General features: G+C 41.6%; 1 protein-coding gene across 2 annotated transcripts; it reads left to right on the top strand.

Moving 5' to 3' along the window:
• Positions 1-336: 336 nt before the first annotated feature.
• LOC103447532 (oxysterol-binding protein-related protein 3C-like) lies at positions 337-11,470 on the top strand. 2 transcript variants are annotated; one of them, XM_070808207.1, is made up of 11 exons: positions 337-594; positions 1,556-1,649; positions 1,852-1,968; positions 2,071-2,143; positions 2,230-2,348; positions 2,664-2,785; positions 8,746-8,922; positions 9,329-9,473; positions 10,335-10,513; positions 10,705-10,952; positions 11,237-11,470. In XM_070808207.1, the coding sequence occupies exons 1-10, from the start codon at positions 497-499 to the stop codon at positions 10,949-10,951; spliced, it is 1,371 nt and encodes a 456-aa protein (XP_070664308.1). In that variant the 5' UTR covers positions 337-496; the 3' UTR covers position 10,952; positions 11,237-11,470. The 2 variants fall into 2 exon arrangements, with proteins under 2 accessions (XP_070664308.1, XP_070664307.1); XM_070808206.1 differs by having other exon boundaries at positions 10,705-11,470.
• Positions 11,471-12,055: the final 585 nt, after the last annotated feature.

Genomic DNA, 12,055 nt, shown 5'->3' with positions numbered 1-12,055 from the left:
GATGACCTCATTAAGGAGAAAGAACACACGCGTTCCTAAAACGGAGCGCAAAAACCAGGATGAGGATCCCATCCGGATCCAAATGGTAGAGGTTATAAGAATCCTTACATTTTATCCGTTCATCGTATATGATGCGGTTCGTTTTCATCAAGTACTATTTATGTTTAATTTTAGATAATAAAATTTAAATAATTTCTGACCGCATTATATATGATGAACGGCTAAGATCCGATGATCACTAGGATCCCACCATTTGAATCCGAATGGGATCCTCATCCCAAAAACTAAACCGAAAATGCGTCAGGTCCTCGCTGTAATCTGGAATTACAATTCTACCCCCACCTTCCCCCGCGCTCTCTCTCTCTCTCCAATTTCTGGGTTCTTCGTTTCTTAAATTTCCGTACGATTTTCCTCTGTTTTTCGTACTCTTTTTTCCCGTTCATCCGTCCAATTTTCGAATTAGGGTTTGAACGATTCACACAGAATCTAGAGAGAGATGGGTAGCCCAAAGAAGGATCAGAACAAGGGCTTCTTCGCAGCCATGAGTTCTGGCCTCTCCATGTTCGGCAACGCCATGCACCGATCCGTCGGCGGGTTAGCTTATTTAATTTTCTTCCTTTCTTCCTCGTAATTCAATATTCCGCTTGAAATTATCTTCCTTTAGAGGTGAATCATGGCGGCGGCGGCGGCGGCGTCGTCAAATCCTGATTGTTTGCTTAATCTGTAGATATACTCTTAATCACTTTTTGATTTGGGTCCCGTAATTGGATTGAGCTGTGACATTTTGATCTTGCATGCGAAGACTGTGATGTATTTGGTTATATGGTTATTGATATGCAACTTTGTGAGTGAATTGTTGAATGGAGAGTTCTGTTTTCGATTTTCGCGGTTTGATTCGTAATTGTGAGTTTGAAGGGTTTTAGGATGATTAGGTTAGTTTAAAGAGACAATGTGGTCTTTGTATCAACTCTTGAATTACTATACAAGTTAACTTGAGGTAGTGTTTTAATAAGCTGGCGAGACGGCTTGTGTGTGCGTTTGTGTTCGCGTGTGTAGTTATTTACAATCATCATCGTCCTACCAATTTAGATTTGTTTAAAAGTTTGGACAATTAATTTATAACTAAAAAGTTCTCTATAGATCTCTTAAATTTAAATTATTCGAACAAAGAAATGCTTATTACTTGCTAGAAAAGGGTGCCTTGGATAGCACTCCATTTGTAAACAAAGAGGTAGTCTATGACTTGGAATAAAATTGTGATGAAATTTTTAAATATACCAAAGAGTGATCGTATTAATAGCTTGGTTCTGTTTAGGGAGGTGATTTTCACGTCTTCTGAATCTCTTATTGAGCCATTAATCAGACTTATGTATAACTTGCATGTTCATTATTGTTGTGCTCGTTATATTATGGGTGCTTTTTGTGTACGTTTTCTACGCTATTTTCATTTTCTTGTGTACTTTACCAATTGAGAAAAAGATGTCCTTGTCCTTATGAGATGTTATTATGCAGTGAGTTTTGTCAGTTGAGAATCTGGCTCTCTTGTCTCTTTTAGGTTGCTTGGTTACGAAGGGGTGGAAGTCATAAATCCAGAGGGAGGCAAAGAAGATGCAGAGGAGGAAGCTCAAAGAGGAAGATGGAAGCAGGAGGTATATGCCATTTTCGTGTTTAATTCCAGAAATTAAAGTGCAATTCTAGTTATCATTTTCTGGTTTAGTAAGCTATTTTCATGTTTGGGAAGGCTTAATTTTTCCGTTTTTATGCTTCAAATGTGAAATTATAATGTTCATTTTTAACTGACATCTCTTATACATCCTGACATATTGGCTCTCTGCATGTTTACTGTTTAAGGAACGAGACAGTTACTGGAGGATGATGCAGAAGTATATAGGTTCAGATATTACATCAATGGTGACTCTTCCTGTACTTATTTTTGAGCCAATGACAATGCTGCAGAAAATGGCTGAGGTTTGTGCTACTTAATATCTTTGCAGTGTTGTTATGCCTGGATTGTTATGCACATTGTACATATAGTCGAGTATGGTATAAATTGTTCAATGTCTGTGACAGTTAATGGAGTATTCACACTTGCTAGATCGCGCCGATGAATATGAGGATCCTTATATGCAGTTGGTGTTTGCCAGTGAGTATACCTTTCATTTGAACTTTTTTGTGATTCACATGCAAGTATTACTGTTTGATGCATTACTTTTATGTTATCCGTTGCAGCATCATGGGCGATATCGGTCTACTATGCCTACCAGCGGACTTGGAAGCCATTCAATCCTATCCTTGGGGAGACTTATGAAATGGTTAATCACTCAGGGGTTACATTTGTTGCAGAGCAGGTGAGCTGGGATATCACTGTCTTACCTATGTTAGTTGTCCCAAGTATGAGCTTTTGAGTGTTTGAGGTTGTTAGACCTTTGTCCCATTCAATAAGCAATAGTACCATCTTCTTGGATAAGCTTGATATTAGACATCTCCAAAAAACCCTTTCTCCAAGAACTTTGCAAAATATCTTTTACGCTAAAGCTACTTTTATGTGTCTAGTAATCTTTTATTGTATTTCGAGTACTTCCTTGTTAGTTTTTTCTTGCATTTTCTTCTGTCTTCGATTTAAGAAGTAATGTTAAATGATTCATCATGTATCATTGTTCCAGGTGAGTCATCATCCACCAATGAGTGCTGGGCATGCAGAAAATGATCATTTCACTTATGATGTGACATCAAAACTGAAGACTAAATTTTTAGGGAACTCTGTTGATGTTTACCCTGTTGGAAGGTAGTACACAGGTTTCTTGTTTTTTTAACAACTATTTAGTTATGTATGTGTTTTATGTTCTCCCAACAATGTAGTTTACATTTTTGGATGCCATTACCGTGTGTGAATAGAAGGGTTTTCTATTACACATCTTCTGTTTTTTAATGATTTCTAAATCAATTCTTTGTGTGATCTTAAACTGGTTACGCATTGCTATTATAAGAGTTTTATTTTTCTATGGCCACTAAATACACATATCAACAAGAGTGCATCCGGCGTGTTGTGTGACCGCCGTATGCCACTGAAGCTCAAGGGAAAATTTTATAGGACGGCAATAAGGCCGGCGATGCTGTATGGCACAGAATGTTGGGCGGTGAAACATCAACACGTACACAAAATGGGTGTAGCGGAGATGAGGATGCTTCGTTGGATGTGTGGGCACACGAGAAAGGATAAGATTAGGAATGAGGATATCCGGGGTAAAGTAGGAGTAGCCGAAATTGAAGGAAAGATGAGAGAAAATCGGTTACGGTGGTTTGGACATGTGCAAAGAAGGCCTACTGACGCTCCGATTAGAAGATGCGACTATGGGACAGAGGTTCAGGGCCGAAGGGGTAGAGGAAGACCTAGGAAAACTTTGGAAGAGACTCTAAGAAAAGACTTAGAGTACTTGGATCTAACGAAGGACATGACACAGGATCGAGCACAATGGCGTTCTAAGATTCATATAGCCGATCCCACTCAGTGACTTGGATTTTCCAAGTCTCCAACCAAGAAGTTTTCCTCACTCGGGAAATTAAGGGAACACTACCCCAACCTACATGCTCCACTCAGAAAGCTTCAACATACAAGCTTCAACAAAAGAAAATTCAAAGAACTTAGCGAAGAAGGCTTTGGTGTATTTAACACAATACGTTGAAATGAAGGAAAGCTTATTTATTGATATCCCCGATAAGCTACAAATATGTACATATACATGAGTCAAAATAAACACACAAGAGGGAGCCTTCACAAAGGTTGCTTAGGAGAAGTCTCAGCAGTCGGTAGAGCCCCAGAAAGAGAAGGCACCGGAGGGGGATCATTTGGAGCCTCAGTACTGGACAGAACCCTAGAAGGAGGAGGCATCAGAGGTTGATCATTTGGAGCTTCATTACGCGGTACAGCCCCAGAAGACGAAGGCAATAAATGCCTTTGGAACAAACCCACAAATCTCTGATGATCAAGTAAAACCTGACCATCAGTTTCCTTCATCTGGTCAAGCTTCCTCTTCATGTTTGTAGCATAGTCATGTGCGAGCCGGTGCAACTGTTTATTCTCATGCTTGAGCCCTCTAATCTCCTGTTTGAGACTCATCACTTCAGCCGCCAATGATTCAACTTGGCGGGTTCGAGCAAATAGGCGTTGGGCCATATTAGACACAGAACCTGCACACTGAACACTGAGAGCCAGCGAATCCTTAACAGCTAACTCATCAGACCGTTTGGAAAGTAGTCTGTTATCTTTGGGAGTGAGAAGGTTCCTGGCCACCACCGCAGCAGTCATATCATTCTTCATCACGGAATCCCCAACGGTAAGAGGACCAGTTGGGGAGACGAAGGATGGGCGCCATATGTTGTCTGGAGAAGGCGGGGCTGCCTCTTCAACAAGGTTCAAGTCAAAACGACGGTCGGAGGGGCCAGACATTTTCAAAGGTGTTGAAGAGAGAAGAGGTCGGACAAATCAAGATCTTAGAAGTGCAAGAATGAAGCTTCTACTGGTGGAGATTCAAGTGTGCTTTGGAACTTAATGCCAGCCTCTATAAAAATCTGCACTCGACGGAGCTTCAGAAATCAAAGAGGCGCCTGCTCAGAAATCGAAGAGGCGTTTGCTTTCTCAAAAGTTGGGCTGCTTAGAGATCACGAGGGTTGATCTCAGAAATCGAAGAGCCGTTTGCTTTCTCAAAAGTTGGGCTGCTCAAAGACCACGAAGGCCGATCTCAGAAATCGAAGAGGCGCTCGCTTTCTCAAAAGCTGGGCTCCCTAGAGACCACGAGGGCCGATATCAGAAATCGAAGAGGCACCTACTTTTCCAGCCTTGTCAGCACCTGTCACACGCACACTCAGCTTTGCGGAAATTATGGGCATTCTGTCAAAGACTTCTGGGGAAGTAGAAAACACATGAATCTTACTGTTCAATCACCCACTTCCCACACGCAACAATAGCTCATGGGTACCACAGATAACTTTGCCAAAGTTCTCTGCCAAAGTTGAGCACGTGAAGCTTGCAGCTCCCACTACATCGCTCTGACCAAGAAGGGTAAAAGAATAGCAAAGAAACAGCACTAACAAAGTTTAGACCCATAAATTTTGAAGGTATAGCTACCATATTATTACCCACAAGGGTAAAGGAACAGTACCACTGCTGGATAATTGGAAAGTCCATGTATGTCAACCTCTGTGCTTCGTGGCAAGGTAGACTAGCAAACATGCCCAACCTTTACTCACATTCGAGAAAACACTCCCAATAAGATTGCTTGCTCCAAAATCGAAGAGGCACCGTCCTCCGAATCTAAAGAGCCAGACTCCCAACATGACTACTTTCTTAAAAATCGAAGAGAGGGTAAAGGAACAGTACCATTGCTGGATAATTGGAAAGTCCCTGTGTGTCAACCTCTGTGCTTCGTGGCAAGGTAGACTAGCAAACATGCCCAACCTTTACTCACATTCGAGAAAACACTCCCAACAAGATTGCTTGCTCCAAAATCGAAGAGGCACCGCCCTCCGAATCTCGAGAGCCACTCTCCCAACATGATTACTTTCTCAAAAATCGAAGAGACACTGCTCCCCGAATCTCGAGAGCCAGACCCCCAGCATGATTGCTTTCTCAAAAATCGGTGAGGCACCGTTCTCCGAATCAATCGAAGAGGCGCTCGCTTTCTCAAAAGCTGGGCTGCTCAGAGACCACGAGGGCCGATCTCAGAAATCGAAGAGGCATCTACTTTTCTAGCCTTGTCAGCACCTGTCACACGCACACTCAGCTTTGCAGAAATTATGGGCATTCTGTCGAAGACTTCTGGTGAAGTAGAAAGCACATGAATCTTACTGTTCAATCACCCACTTCCCACACGCAACAATAACTCATGGGTACCACAGATCACTTTGCCAAAGTTCTCTGCCAAAGTTGAGCACGTGAAGCTTGCAGCTCCCACTACATCGCTCTGACCAAGAAAGGTAAAAGAATAGCAAAGAAACAGCACTAACAAAGTTTAGACACATAAATTTTGAAGGTCTAGCTACCATATTATTACCCACAAGGGTAAAGGAACAGTACCACTGCTGGATAATTGGAAAGTCCCTGTGTGTCAACCTCTGTGCTTCGTGGCAAGGTAGACTAGCAAACATGCCCAACCTTTACTCACATTCGAGAAAACACTCCCAACAAGATTGCTTGCTCCAAAATCGAAGAGGCACCGTCCTCCGAATCTCGAGAGCCAGACTCCCAACATGACTACTTTCTCAAAATCGAAGAGAGGGTAAAGGAACAGTACCATTGCTGGATAATTGGAAAGTCCCTGTGTGTCAACCTTTGTGCTTCGTGGCAAGGTAGACTAGCAAACATGTCCAACCTTTACTCACATTCAAGACAACACTCCCAACAAGATTGCTTGCTCCAAAATCGAAGAGGCACCGCCTTCCGAATCTCGAGAGCCAGACTCCCAACATGATTACTTCCTCAAAATCGAAGAGACACTGCTCTCCGAATCTCGAGAGTCAGACCCCCAGCATGATTGCTTTCTCAAAAATCGAAGAGGCATCGTTCTCCGAATCTCGAGAGCCAGATACCACAGACCACTTTTTCAAAGTGCTCTGACAGAGTTAAAACATGTGAAACTGGCAGCTCCCACTACCGTGCTATGACCAAGCAGGGTAAAGGAATAGCATTACTACTTGTTGTTAGGGAGACTCCTATATATGTCGACCTCCATCCCCAACGGACAGGCAGACCTGCAAAAATGCTCAACCCTTCATCATATCTGAGAGGGCACTCCCAACAAAGCCTTTCGAAATATTCAGCTTTCTTTCCCCCCGATAATACCTCTGCAAACAAGCTATACTAGAGCAAGAATATCTCATATCATCAGGGTTAAAAGCAAGAGTATCCCATATCATGCTTTTTCCCTGTTTTTTCTTTTGGCCTTGTTTTTACCTGCAAGACAAGGAGAAAGAGAGCAATCAGTCAGCACTTGGAATCAAGCTTCCAGCCAGGAACTGACTGCCTGGAACCCCTTACCTGATTACTTACCTGGCATTGCTCTCGAGTACTCATCTTCATCATCTTATGTTTCCAGGGAAGATTCCGCATCTGCTTGAGGAACAGATAGGGCAAGTGCGAAGGATACATGGAAGCATGTGGAGACAAGCGTAACAGCACACGTGCCGATACATCCATTACTCTGTCAAAAGCAAAAGTATCCCATATCAGCAGGGTGGAACGTACTCTAGATTTGATGGACTTGTTTTGACCCTCAAATTCTTCAGTCGGCCTTATACTCTGGAGGAAACCAGAAAACCCTCCAGCTCAGTTCAAGAATAAGCCTGTGGAAAGTTACTTCTTCAAAAGCAAAAGTATCTCATATCATCTCTTCTCATTTTTCTTCTCTTTATCCTTCATGCTGCTGCAAGATGGGGAGAAGGTGAACAATCAGTCGGAGCTCTGATTGCTTACCTTGTCTGTCACCTCTTTCAGCAGACCCCCTAGCTCGGCGACTTGGGGGACTCCTACTACATGGTTTGTATCGCGCTTGACCAAGCCTGAAACTACAAGTAAGCTTCAAGTGAAATTGATACATTACCTTGTGCATCTCCACCAGTTAAAGATACCATCCCTGGATGGAGGAAGAGTACTTCCAGAGAAGATGCCACATCTACCTATGAGACAGATAAGGCAAGTCAAGACGACACCACACTCCGATACTTAGAAGTTTCGTGATTACGAGATCATTCTCCCACAATATTTCCTAATGTCATTTGTACTAAATCATTCACTCGTACTCACTAAAGGAGAGCTTGAACCTATGTACTTGTGTAAACCCTTCACAATTAATGAGAACTCTTCTATTCCGTGGACGTAGCCAATCTGGGTGAACCACGTACATCTTGTGTTTGCTTTCCTATCTCTATCCATTTATATACTTATCCACACTAATGACCGGAACAATCTAGCGAAGATCACAAAAAGCGACCGTTTTCGTTACCTATGATCTATCTTGCAAGAGAACGGAGAATTAGATGGAGATCTCAACCATAGAATACGAGCTGGATGGAAAGAGTGCATCCGGCGTGTTGTGTGACCGTCGTAGGCCACTGAAGCTCAAGGAAAAATTTTATAGGACGGCAATAAGGCCAGCGATGTTGTATGGCAGAGAATGTTGGGTGGTGAAGCATCAACACGTACACAAAATGGGTGTAGCGGAGATGAGGATGCTTCGTGGGATGTGTGGGCACACGAGAAAGGATAAGATTGGGAATGAGGATATCCGAGGTAAAGTAGGAGTAGCCGAAATTGTAGGAAAGATGAGAGAAAATCGGCTCTGGTGATTTGGACATGTGCAAAGAAGGCCGACTGACGCTCCGGTTCGAAGATGTGACTACGGGACAGAGGTTCAGGGCCGAAGGGGTAGAGGAAGACCTAGGAAAACTTTGGAAGAGACTCTAAGAAAAGACTTAGAGTACTTGGATCTAACGGAGGGCATGACACAAAACCGAGCGCAATGGCGTTCTAGGATTCATATAGCCGACCCCACTTAGTGGGAAAAGGCTTTGTTGTTGTTGTTGTTGTTGTACTTTTGTTTATGCATATGGTTAGCTTTTTGAAATTTTATTACCATCATGTACTCTTTTTTTTTTATCATCATCGCATTTTCCTATTTCTTGGTCATCCTTTGAAGCTTGAATCTTGGTAACAGTATTTTATATGTTTTTGTACTATTGGTTTGTTTACAGAACACGTGTGACTCTTAAAAGAAATGGTGTAGTCTTAGATTTAGTGCCACCTCCCACGAAGGTAAACAACTTGATATTTGGCCGGACGTGGGTTGATTCACCAGGGGAGATGATTATGACCAATCTGACGACTGGGGACAAAGTTGTGCTATATTTTCAGCCATGTGGCTGGTTTGGGTATGGCTTCAAATGTCTATGAAACATCTGTTCTTCTTTCTATGAATTGTTTGTAGCCTTGTTAATTCTTACTCTTGGATTCACTGGTCTAGTGAGATTAGAACTTTCTACAATGCTAAATAGATTTCTGACCCTGCGTTTTCTCTTAATGTATGGCTTCAAATGTCTCTATAAACTAATAAGTGAAGATGGCTGCTTCATTCTAAATGATTCATTGGATCCCTCTATAAATAATCTATTCCAGTATAGTCAAGTAAAATTTGCAAAAATTTGTTACACTTTTATGACTTCCGTCAGTAGCTCCCAAAATTAGAGCATACGACGATCTCTTAGTGGTTATCCATGTCCTTTTGTCTCACTTGTCACCTGCTAGTGGTGTACAATTAAAAGTTGTATTTGGTTGCAGAGCTGGCCGCTATGAAGTGGATGGATATGTTTATAATGCTGCTGAGGAACCTCAGATACTGATGACTGGGAAATGGAATGAGTCAATGAGTTATCAACCATGTGATTTGGAAGGGGAACCCCTTCCAGGCACAGAATTGAAAGAGGTTACTCATGGACTCTGTCTTTGTTGTATAATTTGGTCTGTTATTGAAATTTTGTTCTAATATTTCTAGTCATTGTGCTGTGGAAAGGGTGAAATCTGTGGCCTGGGCATTATTATTTTTTCTGATACAGTCAGTTAAGTTTAGGGTAGTGCTATTCGCACACCTCTTCTTACCTCCCACACACCCTTGTTAGTTTTTGTCCATTGATCTTCTTCAATTCATCCAACGGCCGGAAATTGAGAGGGGTGTGCGAGAGGTAAGAATGGGAGTGTGGATAGCACCACCCTAAGTTTAATCTGTAACATGTGCATTTACTTTTCTTGGAGTTAAATCACACACGTACACAGCCGCACGTGCATGCACACACACACGAATATATAGATGTATGACAGTTATTAAGAGAATTTGATGCAATTATTTCATGGATGACCCATTGTGTATAATTAGTTAAGAGTAATGCTAGGGAGACTATATTTTGTAAACTAAATGACATGGAAGTTGATGAGTGGATTATTACTTAAACGTTGATAAATGTGCTCATTTTCTATTGGTGACACATCATTTAGTTTGCAAATTTAGTCTCCCTAGCATTACTCAATTAGTTAAAGACAACTAGCCTCCCACCAGAGTGGTGTAAAGGCTTGTTACTTTTCGTGCTTTGTGAAGGTCTTCACTAGTATTTGTATGTCGGGTTTCAGCTGCATCCTTTGGTACAGAAACAACAGTTTCAGGAAGATGATGAGTAGTTTGTTCGCTTGGCTCTCTTTCCAGAACATTGTTTTTTACTGGATCAGACCTTGTATGATTTTAATTAATTTTCTGTGTAAAAATACTGAATAGCATACATTTATTTTTCTGCAGGTTTGGCATGTTGCTGATGTTCCAAAGGACGACAAATTTCAGTACACATATTTTGCACATAAACTAAATAGCTTTGACACCGCTCCTAAAAAGTTGTTGGCATCAGACTCTCGTTTGCGGCCTGATAGATACGCACTTGAGAAGGGTGATCTATCCAAATCTGGTGCAGAAAAAAGCAGGTCTCTCTCAAAAAAAAAAAAAAAAAAGGATTTAGTGTTATTTCCATTCAGGAATCAGATGGTGATGGTCTTTTTAATGGGCTTCCATCATTTGAATGTTTCAGTTTAACATAACCGGTCATCATGTATACATTGAGTCTATGTTCCCCCAAAAAGCTGACTGTCCCTTTGTTACCTTATTTTTCTTTCAGATTGGAGGAGAGGCAGAGAGCTGAAAAGAGAGAACGAGAAGCTAAGCATGATCAGTTTACACCAAAATGGTTTGACTTGACTGAGGAAGTTACACCTACACCTTGGGGTGACTTGGAAGTCTATCAATATAACAATAAATACACTGAACACCGAGCCGCAATTGATAGCTCTGACTCGATTGATGCAGTTGATGTTACATCAATTGAATTCAACCCATGGCAGTATGGTAACCTGTCTGCCGAATGAGGTATACCCACCTTCGTGTTAGCTTATTGGATTTTGCTGCTAGTTCTGGAACTTTTTCGCTTGTAGAAGCAGTCTGTCTTCTGTTGGCATGTGTACATTGTTGTATCCCGTTCCATAATTCTTTTCCGGTTGATCCTTGCTCTTCTTTGTTCCTTCCCCCTCTCCCCAATTTTTTTCCTGTTTGTTACCAAGATCTTGTAGTCTACAAAAGAGAGAAGCAAAGACATGGAAAAGGTTACATGGGTCTCTGGTAAATGTTATGATATCGCGGTGATGCATTGCCAGGTCTTCTGACGTGCGGTAGAAACAGCTATGTGCACGGAGCAACATCACTGCTCTGAGCCTCGAGAAAGAGTTGGTGTCATGTCTTCTTACTGGGTGGTGGTTTCACCCTTCCCTTCTAGACATGGACCATGTTTCTTCTTCTTTCTTCATTGATGTATATCGCTTTACGGACACCCGAGTTGGGATAAGAAATACACTAGTTTACTGTACAAAAATATGAATATTTTTTTTTCCCTTTTGGTTTTGTTTCCCCTTCTCTTAGTTCTCTATATGCTCTTCTAAGGGGGTGATGTATGGTTACTTAAAATTTGAAACCTTCGTTTTCATGTTTTGTGAAATATGGATCATAGTGAATAGAACAAAGGAAAATAATCCTTCAATTTAGGACCAATATAATCGAATTCATTTTGGTTGTCTTCTATGATTTAGTAGGACAGCTCTCACACCGAACCAGACCAGTGTGAGGTGTGGTGTCACATGGAATCTCATGTTCTATGAGAAGTACTTTATGTATGACGTGGTCGTGCCTCCTACCCAAGTCATTCCACCAAAGTTCGTAGGGTATTCCTCAAGTATTTTGTTCTCACCCAAGCTTGCGATGATCACACTCGGTGTAGGACTTACACGAAAGGGTTCATTGCTGTTATGGCGTGTTCTAGTTCAATAATGCAATGTTATGTGTAAGTTTCTCTTCACATGATATTATATTATTGGACTAGAAAACCATGCAACGGTGAACCTGTTCTATGTTAATTGCTCTTCTGTGTGAAAGTCGTCTTAATAAGACAACCCAACACAAATTTCTTTGTGCATTCCTTC

Source organism: Malus domestica, chromosome 11, assembly GCF_042453785.1.
Source record: "Malus domestica chromosome 11, GDT2T_hap1".
NCBI classification, from domain to species: domain Eukaryota; kingdom Viridiplantae; phylum Streptophyta; class Magnoliopsida; order Rosales; family Rosaceae; genus Malus; species Malus domestica.
This window is presented reverse-complemented; position numbering and strand designations above follow the sequence as displayed.

Bases quoted from the DNA above. Each gene is read 5' to 3' on its own strand.
- LOC103447532 (XM_070808207.1), top strand. From the start codon at position 497: ATGGGTAGCCCAAAGAAGGATCAGAACAAGGGCTTCTTCGCAGCCATG. The intron at 2,349-2,663 runs GTGAGCTGGGAT...TCATTGTTCCAG, and splicing joins TTACATTTGTTGCAGAGCAG to GTGAGTCATCATCCACCAAT. The intron at 8,923-9,328 runs GTATGGCTTCAA...ATTTGGTTGCAG, and splicing joins CAGCCATGTGGCTGGTTTGG to AGCTGGCCGCTATGAAGTGG.